The sequence below is a fragment of the Aulonocara sp. 'chitande type north' Nkhata Bay genome, linkage group LG7, assembly GCF_057382095.1.
Source record: "Aulonocara sp. 'chitande type north' Nkhata Bay isolate Kocher_YH1m ecotype deep benthic linkage group LG7, A_spYH_male_GT1.1, whole genome shotgun sequence".
NCBI lineage: Eukaryota > Metazoa > Chordata > Actinopteri > Cichliformes > Cichlidae > Aulonocara > Aulonocara sp. 'chitande type north' Nkhata Bay.
The window spans coordinates 55,625,217-55,649,402 of record NC_141350.1 but is presented as its reverse complement, the minus strand read 5'-3'; the positions used below and the strand labels follow the sequence as shown (position 1 = coordinate 55,649,402).

The following is a 24,186-nucleotide window of genomic DNA, read 5'->3' as shown; positions in this document are numbered from 1 at the left end:
TGCAGTGGATGCCCTTCATCATACAACCCCGAAGGGATTTAGTGTCTCCTCCAAGAATCAAATCAGGACTCTTTCACTTGTTAGGCAAATGTGTAACCCACTACATTATGGAGCCAACAGAATTATGTTATACACATACAAAATACAAAAAATGGCAACAAATGACCCCAAACAATACAAACTGGAGGATAAACTTATTTATTCCACTTTAAAAACAGGGCAGAGCCATGTTATCACAGTACATTTATAAGTTGATCCCACAGCATAAGTATAAACAGATTTACCAAAAAAAAAAAAAAAAATCAAATTACATTCGGATTTGACAAACCTGTATTACAAATGCCTGTTTTAGGTGAATGAGCTTCAGCATGGTGTTGTTACTCTTAGCTGCGTGGCTGAGCATCATTTTATATCGCCAACATTTTTCAGCAAAGAGCTTGAAAAAAATTAAATGCTTTTGAGTGAAGCCTGAAACAGCTACAAATCTGCCAATGACACCACCCCAGAAAAACAAAGAAAAAAAAAAAACACTATGCTCTCAACAGGTGAAAATGCAACTTAAAAAAAAAAAAAAAAAAAAAAGTACCCTGGCAACAATACTGATATCTTAAATTTGAAGCTTGTAGGGAAAAGAAATCTTTATCCATCCTGTGTGCTTGACAAAAAGAACTTGGCTTTTAACATTTACATTTTTACATTTACTTAAATGTTTAGCAGTGTATTGCATGAAAACTGTTCCTAGAAAAAAACAAAACAAAACAGGGATGCACTTCTTGTGAACCAAAAACAATATGGCCAACAGCAATGGTTGGTGCCAGCAGTTTGTCTTTTTGGTTATTTATTCCCCTTCTGCCCAGGGAAACAAACAATTATAAAAAGAACCGACCCATTTTAAAGTCATGGATCTCTTCATCACACCGCGTTCTATAACGGGAAAATATCGGCAAATGACGTCACTATATCAGCCAACAAGGCCAATATCAGGAGGTACCGATATTTTGGTGCGTCACTAATAAGAAAAACTTTACTTAAGCTAAGCAGAGTCTTACTTAACTCTATAGACTTAACAGTCCTGTACATGTACAATCGACATCTTCAGACAGAAAATACATGATACAAAGACATTTTAACCGATTAATTTTGTAACAAATCCCAGAAATACTGACAGAAAAGTTGATGGCTTCTAGTAAAATTAATCCAAATTTGATTCAGAAATCTTCAGAATACTTGTGAAAACATCCTGCCAGCCTTCTGTAACATATCACATGGTTCATTCAAGCTTTAATTAAACATTAACAAGGGGAGCATAGCCATGAGGCACTTCACTAGTGATTTCAAAGGGTGCACTAAGAGCACCCTCTTTATCCAAGTCTGGATCTACAGTTTGCTGGAAAACTAAGGCATTTGGGCTCAAGTTAAAAAAAAAAAAAAAAAAAGCTTTGCAGATCTTCAGCAAAAATGCTAATGTCACTAATTACAATTCATGAAACACTTGAAATATGTTCAAAGACACTCCAACATATTAACAGTGATGTAACTATAAAGCCATACAGGTAACGTACATGATGTCCTGTCCCTCCTTCAGAACCAAAAAGAGGCGTCTTCATCAGAGAGCACAAGTCAGATCAAGTTTTAATGTCATAGGGGTCATGTGTGAATGACAGCCCTCTGGACCTCTGTAACCTTTAGAAAAGATTACAGTTGGCTCAAATCATTCATGTTGTTTTACTAGGAAATGTGAGCAGCTTAAAGGAAAGCTGTAAATGTACGAGTTAGGTATTTGAAAAAATAAACATCAAACCAGAGCTGAATATTTAATTTCAATTATCTAACATTTCTGTTTATTTTTACAACCTTACAGAACATAGATTTATATCATTTGTTCTCTCTAAACAGAGACAACCTGATAGCGTTAAAGATAGCATTAAGTGCTGCTGCAGGGACAAGAACTAACTGCCTCACAGCTGGCCGGGTATCTCTCAAGAAATCCTTTCTGGGTTACAATCGTTTAAGTCTGAATGACTGCAGGCCATCATTTTCTAAATGAAGTCCCATTTCAGAGATTATATTATTTGAGGTCAACATATTTTTATTTGAATTCAGAAATCAGGAAGGGTGGGAGCCCTTTAACCCCTTTTTGAGGGGAACTTTAATAAATTCTGTTGAGGACAACAGAGCAGCTGACAATTTGCTTACAGTGTGTGCTTAAAGCTTCAGGTGAAGTTCTGGCCTTGCGTTTCAACACTGAAAAAAATGGAGATGCTTTGTGTTGATTTGTTGCATTTGTATTCAACAAGTATTCAGTGGTAAAAAACACACACACAAAACATTGGAACACTTGTGTGTGATGTCTTGCCTGTGTGCTTCAGAATAAGATGGGTTTGCCAGCAGTTTTTTCCTGGACGTAAGAGGTGAAGCGTTTGAGGAACTTGGGGTACTCCCTCTTAGCCACGGCCCTGAGCACAGAGGCAGGAGCCCAGCCTCCTGGATTCACTGCACACAGACGACATAAAGATTATTTCCAGCTTCAAGCATACAGTAAAGAAAGAGCACTGAATCATGGTTAACCCCATTTTCATACATTAAACATTGATATAACCTACCATAATTAGTAAACATATGTAGGTAGCTTTCAATTTAAAGTCACTACGTTTGCATGGCTCTTTGTTTGGGCCCGCTGGCAGAAAGTCTACTTAATGCTAAAGAGGGAAAAACCTGAGCCCCAGCAGTAAGATGTTGGCATAAAAATCTGGCACATGAGATGTTAAAAAATGAAAAAGGCAGATTGTTGCTCCTCCCTTAGCCACAACTCTGTTCCTGTTAAAAAAAAGGAGTTCTTCCTTTCTGCTATTGCCAAGTGCTCAGCCATGTCCAGAGGCTGTAAAGTAAATGAACAAACTAACAATTTTAAATAGAGCCCGACCTATATGGGATTTTTAATGCAAATACTATATATTTTTTCTTTCAAACAAACCAAACAAAGCGATTTCCCTCACTTTTACTATGTGCACTTACTGGACTTATTATTTTACTGTACAAGTTTAAGAATATAATCCACCCACTGTTATCATCTCCAATGCCCTGTACCAACACAGAGCAAAGCAGCTATCTGAACGCTACCCCAACAGAGGTCGATTATCTTGTTAATAATTTCACCTCCTCACTACGTACGACTCTGGATACTGTAGCTCCTGTGAAAACTAAGGCCTCAAATCAGAAGTACCTGACTCCGTGGTATAATTCTGAAACACGTACCCTAAAGCAGATGACTCGTAATCTGGAGAGGAAATGGCGTGTCACAAATCTAGAGGATCATCATTTAGCCTGGAGAAATAGTTTGCTGCTTTATAAGAAAGCCCTCCGCAAAGCCAGAACATCTTACTATTCATCACTGATTGAAGAAAATAAGAACAACCCTAGGTTTCTCTTCAGCACTGTAGCCAGGCTGACAAAAAGTCAGAGCTCTTTTGAGCCAACCATCCCTTTAACGTTAACTAGTAATGACTTCATGAACTTCTTCACAAATAAAATTTTTATCATTAGAGAAAAAATTACCAATAATCATCCCACAGATGTAATATTATCTACAGCTACTCTTAGTACCATTGATATTAAGTTAGACTCTTTTTCTCCAATTGATCTTTCTGAGTTAACTTCAATAATTACTTCCTCCAAACCATCAACGTGTCTTTTAGACCCCATTCCTACAAAACTGCTCAAAGAAGTCCTGCCATTAATTAATTCTTCGATCTTAAATATGATCAACCTATCTCTAATAATCGGCTATGTACCACAGGCCTTCAAGCTGGCTGTAGTTAAACCTTTACTCAAAAAGCCATCTCTAGACCCAGCAGTCTTAGCTAATTATAGGCCAATCTCCAACCTTCCTTTCATATCAAAAATCCTTGAAAGAGTAGTTGTCAAACAGCTAACAGATCATCTGCAGAGGAATGGTTTATTTGAAGAGTTTCAGTCAGGTTTCAGAGCTCAGCACAGCACAGAAACAGCTTTAGTGAAGGTTACAAATGATCTTCTTATGGCCTCTGACAGTGGACTCATCTCTGTGCTTGTCCTGCTAGACCTCAGTGCAGCGTTCGATACGGTTGATCATAATATCCTATTAGAGCGATTAGAACATGCTGTAGGTATTACAAGTACTGCGCTGCAGTGGTTTGTATCATATCTATCTAATAGACTCCAATTCGTGCATGTAAATGGAGAGTCCTCTTCACACACTGAGGTTAATTATGGAGTTCCACAGGGTTCAGTGCTAGGACCAATTCTGTTTACATTATACATGCTTCCCTTAGGCAGTATCATTAGAAGACATAGCATACATTTTCACTGCTATGCAGATGACACCCAGCTCTATTTGTCCATGAAGCCAGATAACACACACCAATTAGTTAAACTGCAGGAATGTCTTAAAGACATAAAGACCTGGATGGCCGCTAACTTTCTGCTTCTTAATTCAGATAAAACTGAGGTTATTGTACTCGGCCCTGAAAATCTTAGAAATATGGTATCTAACCAGATTCTTACTCTGGATGGCATTACCTTGGCCTCCAGTAACGCGGTGAGGAACCTTGGAGTCATTTTTGACCAGGATATGTCCTTCAACGCACATATTAAACAAATATGTAAGACTGCTTTCTTCCATTTGCGCAACATCTCTAAAATTAGAAATATCCTGTCTCAGAGTGACGCTGAAAAACTAGTTCATGCATTTATTACTTCCAGGCTGGACTACTGTAATTCATTATTATCAGGATGTCCAAAAAACTCACTGAAAAGCCTTCAGCTAATCCAAAATGCTGCAGCAAGAGTCCTGACAGGGACTAGAAAGAGAGAGCATATTTCTCCTGTTTTGGCTTCCCTTCATTGGCTTCCTGTTAAATCCAGAATTGAATTCAAAATCCTGCTCCTCACATACAAGGTCTTAAATAATCAGGCCCCATCTTATCTTAATGACCTTGTAGTACCATATCACCCTATTAGAGCGCTCCGCTCTCGCTCTGCAGGCCTACTTGTTGTTCCTAGAGTATTTAAAAGTAGAATGGGAGGGAGAGCCTTCAGTTTTCAGGCCCCTCTTCTGTGGAACCAGCTTCCAGTTTGGATTCGGGAGACAGACACTATCTCTACTTTTAAGATTAGGCTTAAAACTTTCCTTTTTTCTAAAGCATATAGTTAGGGCTGGACCAGGTGACCCTGAATCCTCCCTTTGTTATGCTGCAATAGATGTAGGCTGCCGGGGGATTCCCATGATGCATTGAGTTTTTCCTTTCCAGTCACCTTTCTCACTCACTATGTATTAATAGACCTCTCTGCATTGAATCATATCTGTTATTAACCTCTGTCTCTCTTCCACAGCATGTCTTTATCCTGTCTTCCTTCTCTCACCCCAACCGGTCGCAGCAGATGGCCGCCCCTCCCTGAGCCTGGTTCTGCCGGAGGTTTCTTCCTGTTAAAAGGGAGTTTTTCCTTCCCACTGTCGCCAAAGTGCTTGCTCATAGGGGGTCATATGATTGTTGGGTTTTTCTCTGTATCTATGAAGCGCCTTGAGGCGACTTTTGTTGTGATTTGGCGCTATATAAATAAAATTGAATTGAATTGAATTGAATTGAAAGTCATGGATAACTTGTTTACACCACGCCCTTCTCTACTCAGATCTGATGATTGTTGTGTTTTGTAGCATTCTAAGCATGTATTGCCAAAAAGGGAAGACACTTTGAAGAGTGATTCTTTCATCTCTTTACTTTTTAAATTTCCATTTATTGGCTGTTTTAAATGAAGGTACCAATCACTTATTTTGGTTAAACTCAAATTCTAACTCAAATGGTGATTTTAAATGTTTGGATGAAAATGCAAAATTCATGGACACCAGATTCATAAAAATGAGACTGTTCATGCCTTTATAAGTGAGCAAACTTAAAGATTTAGCAGGGGATCAAATAATTAAACTGTATCTAATGAAGTTAAAGTTTCTGGAGATAACACCACTGAAAAGGACTGAACAATCTCTCGCGGCAGCGATGCGCAACCACAAACCAGTCTCCCCCTAATGATTGAATTGTGTTAAAAAATAATAACCAAAAAGACAGAAAGACAACAACAACAGTAACCCACTAAACAACCTAAACAGCACCCTGACTGCTAACATCAGCTGTGGCTAAAACAGTGACACACACCATTGGCGACATAGGTGATTTTGCAAAGGATGTTGTCCCTGCTGATCTCTTTATCTCCGTCTGGTGGACTGACGAGTGTCTGGCAGATCATGGCAATGTTGATTTTGGCACGCACACACCTGCTGGTTGGCTGTGGAAAGCGATAGGATAGAGAATGAACAAATGTGTCAGCATTACACATTTATTTTTTTAAAAAGAAGAAGCTCTGTGTCAGATTTCAGGAGGCTTGACTGCTCACCAGTGCATTTTCATGATCCACAGAGAAATTACAGACCAGCCAGGTGTCTGGATCATTCTCATTGCTGGCCATAATTTTCCTCATGGCAGAAAGGTATAACACATCCCTCTGAGAGGCAGGCCACACCCGCTGCAACACAAATTCTTTCTTGTTGTTTCAGATGTGATAAGAATGATTCATGCTCTAATCAATGGTGAGGTATTTAAGTAGCTTAAAATAGTGTACTTCACTGCATACAGTGTTTGATACTCAGCTTGTAGCTCTCACCTTGTGTGTTTGATATACAATAACTGCATTTTCCGACAGCGTCTCCACAACATTAAAGTTTTCAATGGTAGCTAAAGGAAGCAAAAAATAAAATAAAATAAAATAAAATAGCAGTATTACATCAAACCCATTAAATATAACATTTATAAGAGGGTTTATTATACTCGTTTCCACCTCCACAGTCTACTGGACTAGTGTTGCACAATTCAGTTTAAAATAAGGATTATTTATCTCATACTGAGCTCTGGCGCAGCCCTCAAGTTCAGCCTCAATCTCAAACAAATCATTTTCTCTCCCCCTTCCCTTTCAACCAGCTTTCTTTTGATTGGCTGCTTCTTGTAAACTGGGATCCTCTTTTCCTTGTAATATGGCGGTGTTTGTCACTGCTGATAGTGTAATGCTTCTGATACACCCACCAAATAAGAAAACACAGACCACTTAAGCACACATATCTCATATCCACTCTCTTTGTAATCACAGATCAAAGAGTATATAAAAAAATAAATAAATATGAAAGTGAACATTTAGAGTTCACTTTCATATTTACAACACACCACTACAACAGCAACAATTGTCTGAAATTAGACTTGAATTGATTTTAAGTTCACAGACTTACTCTCCCAGTCACTGCGGTAGGCAGTGTCCCAAAAGTAGTGGCACACCTCATGACCAGTCACCCCCTTTACTGAATGAGTGGCCTTCAGCGGATCCAGTACAATCCCATTTTCTTCTACCTCTCTCCTGTATACCTGGATACATAAGGCACATTTATGTGTAATCACTTTTTCTTATATAACACATGTCATCCAATAAACTGGTTTAGATAAATGTTACGTTAAGAACAAATTCAGTTTACAATAACCTTTTCAAAATAAGTTAACGCGCATGCGAGCACCATTTTACATTCAGATCTTCCTCATACCTTCATTTCACCTTCTTCAACGACCAGCTGCCAGTTGGCGTCTCCACCAACATCCTGCAAGGAGTAGGTCATGTGACTCTGCACCATCTCCTCCACCTACAACACAAAGCCAGGAGCGAAAAGAAAAGATGATACTGATCAGTTTGAAAAGATTGAGAGTAAATATATGGCTAATAAAAACCGAATGTGGACAAAAACTTAAAACCATGTCTTAAAAGACAAAATATTAACTTCCTACTTTTAGAACATTTATCAACATTGGAAATAATTCATTATCATTAATATGAATAGAAACTGATTACAGCTGTACAGTGCCTTCCTTCAGTCTGCAAAAACATCGACTGACTTGGGTATTGTTCAGGAAGGAGTAGCTTTTTTTTAACAATATGTGAGGGGCTACCACAACAAGTTCACCAATTATTATTAAAGGTCACTCTCAGATTCTGCCCACCATGATTTTCTTCCAATAGGAAGGGACCCAACCTCTAGAAATGCTATGTAACATTCACTAAATGTGCTCTGGTTCTCAAAAAGGTTCCAGAACAGCACCCTGTTAGTGGAAATGAAGAAAAGTGTCCTGAAACCACAAAACTGCCTTATTGATGATCGATGTTTGTAACAGGAAAACCCACACAGCCCATTTACCAGTTTCCATCCGTTCTTAAGAGGATGATTAGTTGATTTGCCTGCTGCACTAAAGAGCACAGGCTTGTTTTTCCTTTGTGTCATTTCTCTAGTAGTAATGCTGGATTGCCTACATCTACAAATCAGGCACACCTTAGCAAAATGAAGGAAATTAAATTGAAAAGTCAAACGAGAAATGTGAACAAAAATTAATCGAACCTCTAAATGCTAAAGATGATAGAATCTGGAACATTAAAGTTTTTTTTAAATTCACAGAATTTCTTTCACAAAACATTAAGAGCCCATTTGCGCTTTCTCTGCGTACTACCAAGTCTTACATTGGACACAAATAAAAATCAGAGCTTGCATTTCATGCTGCTAGTAAATCCTCAGTAAATGCAAATGCCTGTTCAAGAAGTGGGCATCTATATTTACTGAGGATTCGACAATCTATCATGGCAAACAATGAGTCCACAGATGATGACAAGTAATAACATCTGAGTGAAGGGTTTAACAACCTTGTTGGAGAATCTGTGTGTGCCGGAGCTTGAATAGGCATCTCCAAGAGAAACGGCGTCAGATCTCTGTATTCTTGTCTTCTCAGTTTGAGACTAAACACAAACAGAAACAGGTGTTTTTAATCACAGACCTGACAGTGTTTAAGTGTATAATTAGTGTATCTAAATAGTTGATGGTAAACTGTACTCTGATATTTAGATTACCTGTTCTTCTATTTTGTCCTGTCTGTCAAGAGCAGCTTCCACTGCATCAAAAAATTCATCCTCATTGATGAGGCTGTTTGGACCTTCCTGCCAGTAGAATGAGAACATTAACTGAAAGGCTCTCCTATAAGCCATTATTAATATTGTACTGCGAATGAAATTTACACATTACCTCATAATCTGGACCTCCAAAGTGAGACTTTTTCTTCAACTCATTGAGGGCTGATTTGTAGCTTTCCTCTATTCTTCTTCTCTTTTCCATCTCCTACACACAGAAAATAAGCCTAAATTTGAAGAAGCAAGAATTGTAGATGAAACTCATCTGGACACTGTTGAGCCAGAGATTACAAACCTTATCCAGTCTCTTTTGCCAGCTGTCCTCTCTCTTCACCATCAGGTCGATGCAGTGGGACAGAGTGGCTAAGATTCCAGCTGTTGTAGCCTTGAATGTAATGGCCTCTCCCTTAAAATCTATGCCATTGATTCCTTTGGGATTCAAGGACTGGAGCACTGCAAATCAGAGGAGCAGAGGAAGTACAGTAAATGCTATGAAAAATAAACATAATTTTTAAGGCTTTATCGCTTTGCCCCTTAAAAAGTTGAGTGTAAATGTAACTATTTTGCAAGCTTTAGACTTCCTAAAGCCTCTTCTTACTAGAGGTTTCACAATACATGGGCTCAATTAAAGCAGAGATGACCATACTAAAGCTTTCCTTTCTCAGTGACATCATACAGATCTGAAAGTAGAAACTTACAACTCACAACCTGCAGCATGCTGGCTATTGGTCTCTGGCTGCTATTACCCTTTCTCAGAGCTTTCTTATATGCAAGTTAACAGCTTTTGGTACAAGTTATTTTTTAATATTTTAACAAATAACTTTGATAACTCTAAATGACATGTGATATCACAACCTGATATTAGGTATTTTTTCAGTGATCTAGACAGAAATACATTTAAAAACAAGTTCACAGGCTCTCTGAAAGAGTGCCCGCAATACTCACATTTTTCTTTGCTGCCATTATTGTTGTGCAGAAACTCTCCATCTGTGCGGGTGTTGGGAAAGTCATCCTCATCATCTTCCACAACTGGGGAAAAAACATAAGAAAGGTTCAGGGAAACACAAGAAAACCAAACAGATTTGTGTTGCTACAGGCAAGTCTTTTCTTTCAGGACCCTGTGAGGGCTACAGAACAGGAAAGCACCTAGTGGCCCATTTGCAACTTAAGCTGCAGCACAGATAAAATCAGACTGACAGATCGCTGCTGTGCTGCACAACATGACAATGGTCCGGTTTCATCTTCAGAATGAAAACAGGGTGAGAGAGGCAAAGAGGCGCAGAGAGGGAGGTGAGGAGAACAAAAGCAGAGCTTTATTCACTGCGGTCAACGACAGTGCCCAGTGCAGGCTGCCGTGAACAAATGTTCAGCCAGCCAAGACAGTATGAGGGGTGGGTGAGTCACACCACATAAACACATTCCTTACCAGACCCAGCCCAAGTTTCTCCTAAGCAAATATTTATCATCAGTTCTAGGTAAAATATGAATGCTAAAGTTTGGGTAAAATGAAGGGAATACATTCAAGGGAAAAAAAAAAACTGAAATCCTCATTTTTGAGAAGCTGAAAACGAAAATGTTTGTTTTGGGGTTTTTTTGCCTGAAATGATCAACTATTTAAATCCAGCTACATAAAAAGAAAGTTGATTTAAAAAGTTTAAAACGCTCTGACCAAGTGGATTTTTTTTTCTCTTTCAAATGTTAAAAAGACAAAATATATATCCAAACTGGATCACCAAAACAATGGTTTTGTAGGTGTGTGGGTGGCTGTGGTTCTTACTTTTATCCCTCTGCAGTTCATCCTTTGACACAGCATCTGCACAGCTATCAAAGTATTTCTGGAGTGTGTCCACCTGCCTGCACAAGATATCTCTGAACGTCTCCATCTCGGCCAGCTTCTCTCTCAGGCTGTGACCCTTCTGAAGAAACAACAGATTTAGCTATAAACCTTAGTTTACATTATCAACATGCAACCAGACAAAAATGATCAGCCTGTGCATCTACAACTAACCAAACATCACAAATAGAGCCCTCATGTGTACAGATCCAAGACTGTACCCACTGACTTCCTCAGCTCGAGTAAACAGTACCAGGAAAACTCACCTTGAAGGAAGATGTGGAGGTGGCAGAGTAGCCACTGGTGGCTGAGGTGAGAGACAGCATGGAGCCATGTCTCCGCAGACTGGACTCAGAGCCATAACCAGAATCAGCCTGCAAAAATAAATACAGCAAACTGTAAACAATTTAGTTTGTTACAACACCTTTGAAAATGGATTGTAATTATTTAATAGGAGAGCTGTAAAGCAAAGCAACTATATTCCAGGAGGACAAAAAAAAAAAAAAAAGACCGAAAACAAACAAACAAATACATCAGACACATACAGAAAACAACAGTTAATTATAAAAGACTAAAAAAATCTGTAAAAATAAATAAATAAACTATATTGTACTAATGTGGTGTTTTCAGTGGGAGAAACGTTTCATGACTCATCTGTTTCTGTTTAGTCTCAAGTCATCCAAGTGACTTCTTCAACAACATGTTTCTCCCACTGAAAATACTACGTCCAGATGAACAGAATCAACTTTTTAGGATATGAGCATAAAGCTTGGGAATTATGTGTAAATACACTGATCAGTTTGACACTTAAGCCATGTTTAATATGAGCATATTGCAACACTAATAGGTCCCCTTTAAGCAAAATCAGAGACACTAACCAAGTTCTTTATAAAAACAAATATGTATCTTTTTAGCTTTTTCCTTATAAAGCATTCAGATGTAGTCACCATTAGTCCTACTATTCTATGACAACAATTTTAATAAAAATTAAAATTAAAATTGTTGTCAATTTTTTAATAAAAATTGTTGTCATCCTTTGAAAAACAACATACAGTAAGTAAACACTGAAATTCTTTTCACATTACATTCAAGCAGGTACAACAATTTTTCAGACACCGTGACAACAGCAGCAGGTTTTAGTGACCATGACAGCACAACTGAAATATCAGCTGGCTTCCTGTAAGCCAGGCTGGTTCAATTTGCCTCTTACATAATAGACTGGCCCTCAAAATAGACAGTAATGACAACACAGAGAAAAGGTTCAGCTGCACTGACGAGAAACAAGAGCTGCAGTACCTGTCCCTTTAAAAGATAGTTTCAAGTTGAGCCAGCAGAGGGCATGAAACGTAAACGTACATGACAGGCACAAGAGCTTGGGGTTACTGTCGGTCAGTGACCAGAAGTAGCTCTGCCTGTGTTCAGATGGATTTCTGTCACTGCTGCTTGCCCTTTAGCCAACATTCTGCTGCCCCACTGACTTAACCAGTACAAATGGCCCTTGCTAAATGTTTATATAAAGACATTTTAACCTGTTTGATGACAAAAAAGTAACTATCCAAGCAAGTAGAGGGTTTCTATCCATGGCAGGATAAAAATCTGAAAATACAAATTAACACAGTATAAAGTATCAGATGTTGGATGCCTTGTCAATAAGACCCACACACATGCACAGGTCATTAGGTTGCATGCTGCAGGGTAAATAATAGATGTACAAATATTTAGTGTGCCTGGTGATTACAGCCCCACTGAATACATATAAACATGCTCTTTGGAAAAAAGAAGATGCAACATCTGGTCCTCATAGAAAGCCTTCTGCCTGAGCAGAAACAGACTTTATCATTTTCTAATAATGAATAAGTATAATAAAATAATTGTATAAGGCAGACACAATATATTAGATTACAGTACGTTAGGCCATATATCTGAACATACAGAACTTAAAACAAACATAGTTTATCTAAACACTAACAGTATCCTAGGAACAAGAGTTGCTTCATTTTAGGATGTGTCACTTTTTCAAAGTGTAAGATGACTGATCCCTGAGCTTGTAGTGTGTTGTGTCTCCCTGGAGACGCTGGTTGCTAAGTGCTGTGAGTAATGTAGTTTAGACAGGGAAGCGGGGCCTTCTAAGAAGAAGGGTTTTAGGCAATGACTCATTGTGGGTGGGAAGGCTTGTATATGCTGAAGATTCATTCTTTGTTATTCTTTGTCCGAGTCACTGGTGCTTAGATGATCGAAGACGGGGAGGAGGAGGGTAAAGAGCGGGGATTTCCTAAAATCAAGTACCATGTGTGAGCAGCATGTGTGTAAGCAGAGAGGCAGAAGGCGTGGTAAAGGAATATTGCATTTGAAATGAGTGTAGCAGGGCCCCTTTAAATAGTCACACACAAAATCTCTATTTAAAAATTAGTTTGTGTGATTTCTTGCCTTTTTTAAACACAGGCATAAATGCTAAATCACACATGCCACAAAGAATTATCTTTGTGGCAAAAAATGCAAAACATATTCACACATGTGACATACATTGAGTAATATGGATGTACATGCATAAACATAAGAGTGTCCTCAAAGCCACTACTGTCTTTTATCCATGGAATAAATATGCTGGCTACCACTGTTGCTCTCCATGCACTAAAACATGTAAATGACAAACTTCTACTCTAAAAGTGTATAAATTCACTCTGCCACTGATGCCAAAGCAAAAAAAAAAAAAAAATACAGATTGCATAGTCATGGGTTATCTGAGATATCTGGGTAATGTCAACAAAAATGATTTAAACAAATCTTAGTTGTGCTCTTCAAACAGCTTCCTCAGCAAGTTACCTATGTGTTCAGTGTCTGTGTTTGAAAAAGGATCATGCTAAGCCTCAGCTAACTCCAGTGTTAGAATAACTGAGCTATGTATACCTACTTTGTTAAAAAGCCCTTACGCACCAGTAGAGAACCGTCTAGGATTAAAGTGCCCACACAGAGTACACAATTATGGATAAAAATAAATAAATATGAATTTGTGCAAACAGAAACACGTGCTGTAACACTACTGTGCTACAGACAAATGCACAAGAGCTCCTACACTCCTTTGGTCTTGCCAACAAACGCACCAGTGGTGGAGGGATGATTATTCTTCCCTGGACTCCTCCCTTCTCTCTCCTCCCTTCTCTGATACTCTAAGAAATACATACAAGCACACACACAAGCAAACAATAAACACACACTTACAAATCTCTGAATGAGATGACATCTCTAAATATGACAAGAATTTGATCTCTTTTGATAACACCAGTTCATGGTCTGCTGTATTAAAGACTTACCCTGTGCAGTTCAATCGATTCAATCCACTGGTGTCTGTGCTCGGGGTCCTGAGCTCTGAGGTACCACACACTGTCGTTTACACTCATATCCAGCCGGCACTCATCAAATTCATGAGGCTGAAAAAAAAAATATACACACAGAAAAAGAATATAGGACAAAAACTAGGTTAATCAGTGTGTGAGATTCTGGTAAATGAGGCCAGTTATGGGAACCAAGCTGACTTGATATCTGTAGTGATATAGCCATAAAATTCAGAATTTGCTTTCATGTTCTTTTCAATCCAACAGGAAAACCAGCTGACTTTCCTGTTTAGGAGAGCACAGCAAGGCATATGTGAGGGGTGGTCACCCATGAAAGTAGCTATTAAAAAGACAGTCCAAAAGCAAACTGCTGTCCCTTGTATGTTACATGGTGGGCAGCAATCTGTTCCTGCTTTTCCTTTAATAATAGCCTGTCTTTAGTTTAGACCAATCTATATATCACAAAGTGATGGAAGACAAAGAAGAGTGCATGACAGGCACAGAAGTCTCAATTTTAAAATGGTGTATTACAGGTGGAGCAGTGGCAGATAACTTGTAAAGCATTTTTGCACAATGGAGCACACTCCTAATAGCTCTCCAGTATACTGTCAGAACTGCAAATCCACTGTGTTGGTGTTGCATGCAACCAGACTTTGTGTGACAGTAATGGAAGAGGTAATGATGGCATTTACGTATGTAGCATCAGACCTTGTGAAAAGACACTTCTGCAGTTAAGTCCCAAAGCTAAACTGCTTTCAACGTCTAATTGCAAAGGGTAGTATGAGTAAAAGCCTGGCTTGTTCAAAGAGTCACAGATAGAGGTTAGAGGGCACAGAGAAATGAAAATTCTTAATGAACAGAAATGCAGTTTAATAGAAGGAAAGAAAAAAAAATCTCTACTTTCGTATGCTCGCCACAATAAATAAACACATCTGTAACCTGTATTTATTGTGTTTGCAATAAATATAACAAATTTAGTCCTTTATAATGGAGGGCTATAAGGGGATCCAACACTGCAAAGACTTCATTGCCATGATTTTTTTTCCAGGGAGAAAAAGTGACTGAAGTTAACAGTTTTAGTGTTTAATTAATGCAATTATCGATTTCCTGGGTTACTGAATCAATATCAACTTGTGAGGGCAAACATTGTAATTTTACTTAATTGATTATTCCAATCTATGAACCTCCATTTAATCTATAACACATTAACACTACTATAAAGTATTTTTTTTAATTCTGTGAACCAAGCTACATAGAGCTACATACATTTACGAGCAATTATGAGCTCACTGTCTAATACAAGGATGAGCAATTTATTTATTTTTTTGAAATAGTTCATACTAAGGTAAAGTAAGCAAAGGGCAACACACTGGGACATATGAGTTGAAACATGTCGTCACAATGAAGAGATTACTTAAATAAAACGATTACATGGTGCATCAACTTCTAAAGTAGTTTATATCGGACTGATTGTCAAATATGTACCACTGCACACGTCATGAATGAAACTTAGTGTGCATACACTTATGTTATAAATGTGAACTCAAGGCAGACAGTTTCATTTGTTTCCAAAGAGCAGTCAAATATTTTCCAGTGAAAAAAAAAAAAATCAAACTTCTTTTGTCTTGATAGACTCAACCCTAATACAGCTCTGCATCAACACGTTCCTAGAATATTAATGTCCCGGGACAATCTAAGACTGGCAGTCTGGCATGTTGTGCGATACTGAAACATACAGTCCAAGGGACAGATGAACTGGATAGAATTCCTTTATTGTCCCTCTTCACAGTAAAACAAGATTTAATGTGCAACTCTTCCATATAATAACCTCTCCGTTAAAAATAACCAAAGACGGATTGATTTGTTGAAATCACCATTAACATGATTTTTGGTCTGTGGATTTCATTTTTATTTGATTTTATCACATAGCACCCCAGTCTAAGACAGTCTACTGGCCATACTTTGCTCTTGTGTGATCTAATACGCTTCGAGATGGCTTGAGCTTAACTGCAGAATGCTTGAGTCCATTGGCAGAGTAAGAAATGGCCCACTACAGGGAATTTAAGTAGATTTCATTGGAAGAGTGTGGTTTGACTATATTGCCTGGCATCTGGGCAGAACTGGGGCCAAGAGCAGATGCTCAATGTCAATACCACAGCATCTGAGTGAATACTGAATGCCCTCCTAATCAAACGCTCATTTAGGAGTTACCAGCAGCACTTACATAAAACCAACAGCTGTCACAGAGACACATGTGAAGAGGAAACAAATGCAAGGAAGGAAGTAAGCATGTGGCATCCTTGACCCTGTATCAGTTAAAAGAAACAAAGGACTGGATTCAAACCTACAGAAATCACAAGTAGCTGTTGTCTTTGCATTTTTCATATATCTAAATGAGGGAGATTAACCTCCATATAAGCAATGACCACTCTTTTTGAGAAAAATCACTTGTTAAAAGCTCCCCCACTACTACAAATATTGCTTATCTACTACAACTATACTATACTAAAACTATGGAAACACACGTGAGAGAGCTGGTTGCAGTCATGCACAAAACTTGGAAGTGTATAAATCTGGATTCTGGTGACATCTGGTTGCTGGATGTTGGCCTACTAACAGATAATCATGGCAAATAGGAACCTGCACCAAGTCTGAGAAGTTACTTGGATCCAAGGGAAACAAAAAAAAAAAATCCATTTCTGACATGCTCTTTCACAAGATGACATGGCATGCTGACAACAAACACAGCCACATGAGAAAGGCAAGCAGACGAAAAAAACAATTAAATAAAAGTGCATGGATTGTTTATTCTGTGTCAGTTTATTTGTGCAGTTTGATGAATTAACTATCAAAGTGAATATGAAGGCCTAGTGAATACATGTTGTCCAGAGTCCATTACCTTATTAGTCCCCTGTGACCATGGACAGAACAAACAGGCATTAAACAAAGGGATGGATATTTTAGATGTGACTGCAGTAAAGCTCTGAAGGTCCCCTGACAAATCGATACTTTTTTTTTTTACATCTTCAAAGGCCAATATCTAATAAAGGTTGGATCAAACATGCAGTTCTCTTTGCCTCATAATGTTACTTTCACTATTTAACCTAGATATTTAGAAATCTATCTGGGAAAAATAGCAGATTGTGACCATTAGTGATGCCTTTAAGAGGGAGTGTTAGTGAGTGATTATTTCAGCGATTCTTTTGATTCTTTTTATTCAGGGTATTGTGCCGTTCTCCTTGCCTGTGTTTGCTGCCAAAGGCCTCTGGCAGCATCCCCCACAATCCCTGCCTTTATGTGAATTGCTACTGTACTTTATAATTCACGCACCTATCTCTAGCTATAGATATCCATCCATCCATCTATGTGTGTGTGTGTGTGTGTGAATTAGTATCAGAGACTATTATACAAGTGGCTGTGTCTATGAATCTTATTTGTTTGGTAGTTTTCCACCCAGCACGGTAGATAAATAACTACATTTTATGAACTTATTTACAGCTAAAATATTTATGGTTTGGTCATGAAAATGATGAGGCAAAACAGCCCCACCCTGTCTCTATTCTCTTATAAATATAAACTTCCTACAAAGCACCAAAAAGCGTCCCCTTCTGTCCTCTCCCATCTAACCTCTTTTTAGCTTGTGTACGTGTCTGCAGTCACAATCTCCCGAACTGCATGAATAGGAGTACAAGAAAAGAAGTCACAACAATTCAGTAGAAGAAAAAAAAGGAGGAGGGAGTGAAACCACAGTAAACCCTGAAACACCCTACTAAACTTTGAAAGAGCTAAATGTAATCTAAACAATATATTAATTCTCCACCTAAATGAACTTCAGACATATAACAACACAATATAATATGTTCTTATTCCTTCAACACTGAACTAAGACCAAGTGCCAGGAACATTTTTCTGCATCTGTCTGGGACCAAAACAGGATTCACTTACAGTCATAGTAGAGGAAGCATTGACTCACCAAGTGGTCAAAGGGAAAAGGAAAGCTAAATCAGCAAGAGTCAATGATGCCATGAACATTTTCTTAGTTACTTACACAATAAGGCACATGTTTCTTCACTGTGAAGGAAGTCACACACTATCAGGAAGAGACACACTTGCTGGCTAAAGGCACCTTGCAAAGCTTCACTGGCATTGGTCTATTTAACTTCTTCTTTTTCTCCAACTCTTTCAAGTGGTTCATTGTGACATAAATACCATTGCAGAAAGACCCAGGATATCACCATCCATTTTTGCATTTACCTCATACAGACGAAAACATCTACTGCTCACCAGTTCCAGTGAGAGAGTCTAAGTAGGCCAGTGTGCTTATTAACTGACCATGGAGCTAAAAATGGCAATGGTCATGTCAGCCTTTGTAGATACACTTATCCTACAATCACATTATAACCACAACTTGGAACAACATGACAAAACAGTTCAGGACCAAGTCAACAAACAGAAAACAGACCGACTCAGAAATAAATCTTGAGCTAATAAAAGTTAGCAGGTGATTAAAGGATAATAGAAGAAGTTCCTTATCAATTCCACATTTTCCACACAATACTTTAATATCAGAGATTTAACTGTAAGCCTTTATCAGTTTCACTGCTTGAGAATTTCTCATAGTCAAAGCATTTATAACAAACTATAATTTATACACCACCAAAGAATCAATGCCAACACTACGAATGAGCTGATGAGTTATTGGAGGAGTCTTGTTTGGTTTACCCAAAACTTAATATTGATACTATGGAAACTGACCCCAAGAGAGAAATAGTCTCAAACACATGCGCACACGCACACACACGAAATGATGCATTAAGCAAAATCTCTTAACTGTCATTACCCTGAATAAAATCTATTAGGAGTGCAACATAGACTTCCGTTACTTCCCTCTGGAATAAAGATATAATATGTATGCAGTTTGCATAACTGATGACACTGAACCATTAAACAGAAGCAGCTACACTGTCTCCTAGTTTTCCCCTCCTTTTTCCCCTTCACAATAATATTAGCATTTATTCTGAATAGTAAATCTCTTCCAGCTAACATTAGGTCGTTAACTTGTGGGTTGGACCATATTTGAACACTACACCATCTGAGAAACTATGATATACAACAAGATTTGTGACTAGTACTGATCTATTCTAATTCTGTTTTACTAGTATTAAGCACAGGTGTATAGATAAGTTTGTCCTGTAAAGAGGCTTATGCACTTCTCAAATGGCTGAAGTCATGACAGAGCATCTTTAGGGTTGTTATCAGCAGCTGGGAACATTATCTCAAAGATAAGAGCAAGCCTCACTCCAGAGCACGTCCACGGCATTCATGAATTCATGAACTGAATCATCTGGAAACTTTGGAAACTTGTTATTTTGGGCTGGAAAATAAAATCTTTTTTATTTGATTTGAAGCTTTATTTAAGCTTATTGACAGAAGCCATTTTTTTACTTTTCTTTTTGCACATTATTATTTTTTAAATACTACTAGCACTGTAATTTGTATTACTTAATGTTATTTATTTCATTTTTGTTCTGATGTTCTATTGAGTAATTTTAAAAATACGTTTGATTATTTTCAAATTGGTACATTAGTCAACTACCAAAATAATCTTTAGTTGCAGCCATAGTATGCAGACATGACATTCATGTATGTTTTGTTATGTGGAACATTTTTAACCTTCAGTTTGTTTCTATTCCAATGTAAAATTTTGATTTTGAGCCCATAACAGAAATGACAAAAGGAAGAAGTCAGAAAACTGTAAACATTTGACCGGTGAGTATGGTGTGATTGTAAATATGGCTAACTGATTCAATGCAATGAAGCATGTTACTCAATAGATGACATACACTAAGTAAGTAACACGCCTGTCACTACACTGCAATAACTGTCTGTGAATGGACATCACCTGCTATTTTTCCAAAAATATGGGGTGTTTTCACTGGAGTGAGAAGCTAATTCCCTAGAGAGTGCTGAGCAAAAGTTAATTTTTAGATGTGCTGGGAATGGTTAAAGCTGAACAAACAGATCTAATAGCAAAGCGCTGCCTAGAAACGATAACTTATTCATTTCCCCTGTTACTGTTTGGAAAGAGCCTGTCAGAAAGAGCTGACCTCGGGATCCCAGTGAGAATAGATGAAAGGTGAAAGAGTGGGAACATAAATTTCTCTGACAGGATTATATGAAAGATCTGATGAGCATGGTGATCTCTGCTTCTAACAGCTTGGAGTTGTATTTTTTGGTCTATCCTAATTACAGTTGCACAAGAATGAGAGTCACATGATGTAGTTCTTAGTGAAGTGTTAGAAGAGCAGCCATTCTTGCAAGATGTTTTGTAAGAACCACATTTGCACAAGTTTCACAACTTTAGCTGGTCAGTAATCAGTCGCCTCTGGTAAATTACAAGTGCAGTACTCACAGTAATAACAGCTTTGCTAAGACAGAGGGAACCCCGGCAGCCATACTCTGTCTCATCCTGAGACTTGTAGTAGCTCAGTGTGTTGTTTTTCAGCACAACCCAACGGTCCTGCCAGCCGTGGATGTAGTTTGTCCACTGAAAATAAAAATTAGCAGCGTCAATACTTTTCTATACTGGGGGACAAGAAAGTTCAAACACATGTGCAATTTAGTAATAAAATTAAATTTTTAACACCTCGGTTCCCAGTTGCCCAAGGCTCATTATGGCTGATCTATGTGAGGTTGAATTTCAGCCTTACTGAAGAGCTACTGTAGCACAAACTGCTGAAAACTTCATGGCTACTTTTCAGCCAAGTGCCCAAGCTGACCACTTTCAACCACAAAACACCCAGAACTGGACCCTAGAGCAATTGAACAAGGTGACTTGCCCTAATAGATTGTGTTTTCTTTTACTTCATGAGGACAGCCAGGTGAGCTGTTTACCTGGGGAAGAGACTGCTACCTACCGAATGCACTTAGGAAAAAGGCCTGCAGGCTTAAGAAGCATAATGCTCTCCTTGGAGACCTCAGGTCCATTAATAAGGATGTTACTTTTACAGCTACCACGTGCATTAACACTGTTGCGGACTACCTGCACAAACTGTAAAAACTGTTCAAGGATAACATTCAAATACCAAGCATCTAAGTCCAATTGTGCATGTGTGGGATGGACTGATCTGTGGATCATACCCCAAGATGGGACTGAGCTGTTCTGGCTCCATGAGGAGTGATCTAGCCAAAATGCTAGATACTGATGCTGGCAGTTGTACTGCTGTTTGGTACCATCTGAACAAGATAGTTTCTGTGGTATTAGACTGCACTAAAACAGCAAGCATTTTCACAGTAGGGGACTGAATAAATCAAAACAAACTTAAATTTTCCATGAAAAACATTCTGACACATAGAATTTAATCTAAGGTTTAGACTCATTAAACCTCAAGACCTATGACGTATGTATAGCTTAGTTCGATTTAACAGGTGAGCTCATCTGGTTACAGATCTGCTTAATCGCACAATATGCTTGGTTAGCAGGTCAGCGTGCGATCTGTTCAGAGACAGCCTGTGTACAGTGAGATTACCACATTAGCTTGTCAGCAGCTTAACATATTAAAACCTTGCTCAATTTGCCCAAAAAAGGGTGACACACATGAGCAAAACCATATGGCAAAATAGGTTACAGAGATTAGACTTTGTCTACCAGAAGACTTAACAGTCCCGTTACTAAAGAAAATCAGGACAGTTGAACAACAATACTAGTCTAGTTATACTAAGCAAACGTTTTGTTGAATTGCTTTACAGTACAGGCTTTAAATAAATGTTACATCTAGTAGCTTGAGGGCTACAAGACCTGTGCATTACACAAGCTGGTCATCTGGTTTCACTGGGGGCTTTCCTTTTACTTCAGAGGGATTACTGGTCTGATATAGCTATAACGTTGATGGAAATGTTGTTGGGCGGATTCACTGGATAACCTTTTCCTAAAGGAGACATACCACGATTTGTCACCACATTACCCAGATTTTTTCCTGATACGTATACGGACACAGCTGTGCCACTTAGACCCACGGGACATGACAGCGAGACTGAGCGAGGAAAATAAATACATAAAAAAAGGCTTTCAAACGTGACTTACCTTACTAAGGTATCCGCTGAACTCGGCGATGCCAATGGGATGTCCAGGCTCTTCTCGAGGCTCTATATCTTCCTCAGAACCGGAGGAGTTCCAACTCTGATTATCTGACATTTTCGTAACCTATCTCACTAACACCGGGGACACAAACCTGGCATATGACGTTAGGTTTGGAATGACAATATAGTAGCCCAGTTTCTTGGACCCGAAAAAACAAACAAATAAACAAAACAAAACCAAAAAAGAAAGAAAAAACGAGCAACAGTTTATAGAACCATGTTGCGCTCTTATCGACTGACTAATATCTTAGGACACACAAAATCAACAGCTAGCTCCCAGCTAGTAAACGTTAGTTAGCAAAGGAGGTTTCAACACATTTTCTGACAGAGATCAACGTTAGCTGAGTCCGGTACCTTAGCTGTCAACACCGCTCTACCGCCCTTTTCTTCAGCGTTCACAGAGTCCCAGAAATAAGAGACTCGGATGAAAAGCAGATAAACGTGTTCAAAATAGCTTCAGTATTTACGACTAATCCGCAGTAGAGTTTCAGAAAAACGCCGTGACCCTTACAGCGCTTTTTTTCCTAGGTAGGTTTTTGACAGCTATCCAGCTCAACGCCATGTTCAACTGACGTCTGGGGCTTCCTCTTGGTTCGTGCTAGAGCGCCTGTTCTCAATTGTGTGGTGCGCAGGGGCGCTGGCTGAAGCATGTCATCAAATCCCCTCCTAAATTGGAAACAGGCCCCGCCCACCTTTTATAGTAGCTTACTGTAAATACATTTAGAAGGGCTAAAAAATACACTCCGGAGTTCGAGAAAAGAAAATAGCTTAAGGTGTGCTGAGGAGAAAATAGTTTTTAATAAGTTTAACAAGGTTGAGGCTTTAATCACAGATATTTTTAATATATTGTATAGTTAGCCTTTATTATCTTGTAAATCAGATGCAAATACATTATACTTTTCCTCAATTGATTAGTCTTCCTTAACAAGATAATTAGTTAATACAGCCCAATGAAGAAAATACAATTTAACATACAAAACAAAATAGTCTGGATAAAATATTTAATGTCATAACAGAGAGAATGAGGAGCTTCTTCCCCCAGGCTATTCGGGCCCTGAGCCAGGTGTAGGACTCTCCCACACACATCACATCACTATATAACTGGACTCTCACACACATCACATCACCACACACACCTGGTTTTTCTTCATGCACACTTCCTATAATTTATAATCTCTTTCTGCTATTTTCACATTTTTTTTACTGTAAATTTCTAAGTTAAATCTGTAAATTTTGTATAACCTGTAAATTGTAAATACTGTAAAACCACTGTCATTTAATGGTCGGGCATTGCACTGCACAGCTACAAGCATTTCACCTCATGCCATACTGTGTATGGTTGTGTGTGTGACAAATAAAATTTGAATTTGAATTTGAACACTCTAATTCTAGTTGCTTATTCCACATTGAATAACACATTCATTCATAAGAAATCCCTTCCCCCTGTCTCCTGTTCTTGTTTAATATAAGCCTGTACAGACCTGTACTTATGGCAACCCTGAGTCATATGATAATCCTTAGGCAATATATCTATCTCAGACTATCAGGCCTTGTCATGTGAAATTCAAACAGCAGTTTTGTCAGTTACAGAAAGGAAAGGAAAGGAAAGGAAAGGAAAGGAAAGGAAAGGAAAGGAAGGGGAAGGGAAGGGAAGGAAAGAGGAGAGGAGAGGAGAAAAGAACCATGTCATGGGTGGTTTTTTTTTGAGTTGGATGCATTTTCATGAAACCATGAGACTTCGAAACCACAAGACTCCTGTTAGGAGCACAATCCAACTATTTTCTTCCATTAGAGGAAAAAATCTGAGTGGCAGGAAGATTAAACTTTTAGACATATTTTCAACAGCTATTTCACTGCTGCAGT

At 38.4% G+C, this 24,186-nt stretch overlaps 1 protein-coding gene across 2 annotated transcripts; it reads right to left on the bottom strand.

Annotated features, from left to right (window-relative positions):
- Positions 1-182: 182 nt before the first annotated feature.
- Positions 183-22,965, bottom strand: LOC147326304 (ceramide transfer protein-like). Of its 2 annotated transcripts, none has more exons than XM_086301436.1 (18): positions 22,268-22,965; positions 20,597-20,731; positions 14,164-14,280; positions 13,954-14,019; positions 11,119-11,226; positions 10,796-10,931; positions 9,964-10,047; positions 9,314-9,471; positions 9,134-9,226; positions 8,962-9,048; positions 8,758-8,850; positions 7,616-7,711; positions 7,310-7,442; positions 6,694-6,764; positions 6,427-6,555; positions 6,189-6,318; positions 2,357-2,493; positions 183-2,244 (listed from the first exon to the last, which is right to left on the bottom strand). In XM_086301436.1, exons 1-17 carry the CDS (start codon positions 22,376-22,378, stop codon positions 2,366-2,368), a joined length of 1,875 nt encoding a protein of 624 aa, XP_086157562.1. In that variant the 5' UTR covers positions 22,379-22,965; the 3' UTR covers positions 183-2,244; positions 2,357-2,365. The 2 variants fall into 2 exon arrangements, with proteins under 2 accessions (XP_086157562.1, XP_086157561.1); XM_086301435.1 differs by having other exon boundaries at positions 10,796-10,934; positions 22,268-22,964.
- Between the last annotated feature and the right edge of the window lie 1,221 nt (positions 22,966-24,186).

Bases quoted from the DNA above. Each gene is read 5' to 3' on its own strand.
- LOC147326304 (XM_086301435.1), bottom strand. From the start codon at position 22,378: ATGTCAGATAATCAGAGTTGGAACTCCTCCGGTTCTGAGGAAGATATA. The intron at 7,712-8,757 runs GTTGTTAAACCC...TTTGTGTTGTAG, and splicing joins CACACAGATTCTCCAACAAG to GTGGAGGAGATGGTGCAGAG. The intron at 6,556-6,693 runs GTGAGAGCTACA...TTTGTGTTGCAG, and splicing joins TTGTATATCAAACACACAAG to CGGGTGTGGCCTGCCTCTCA.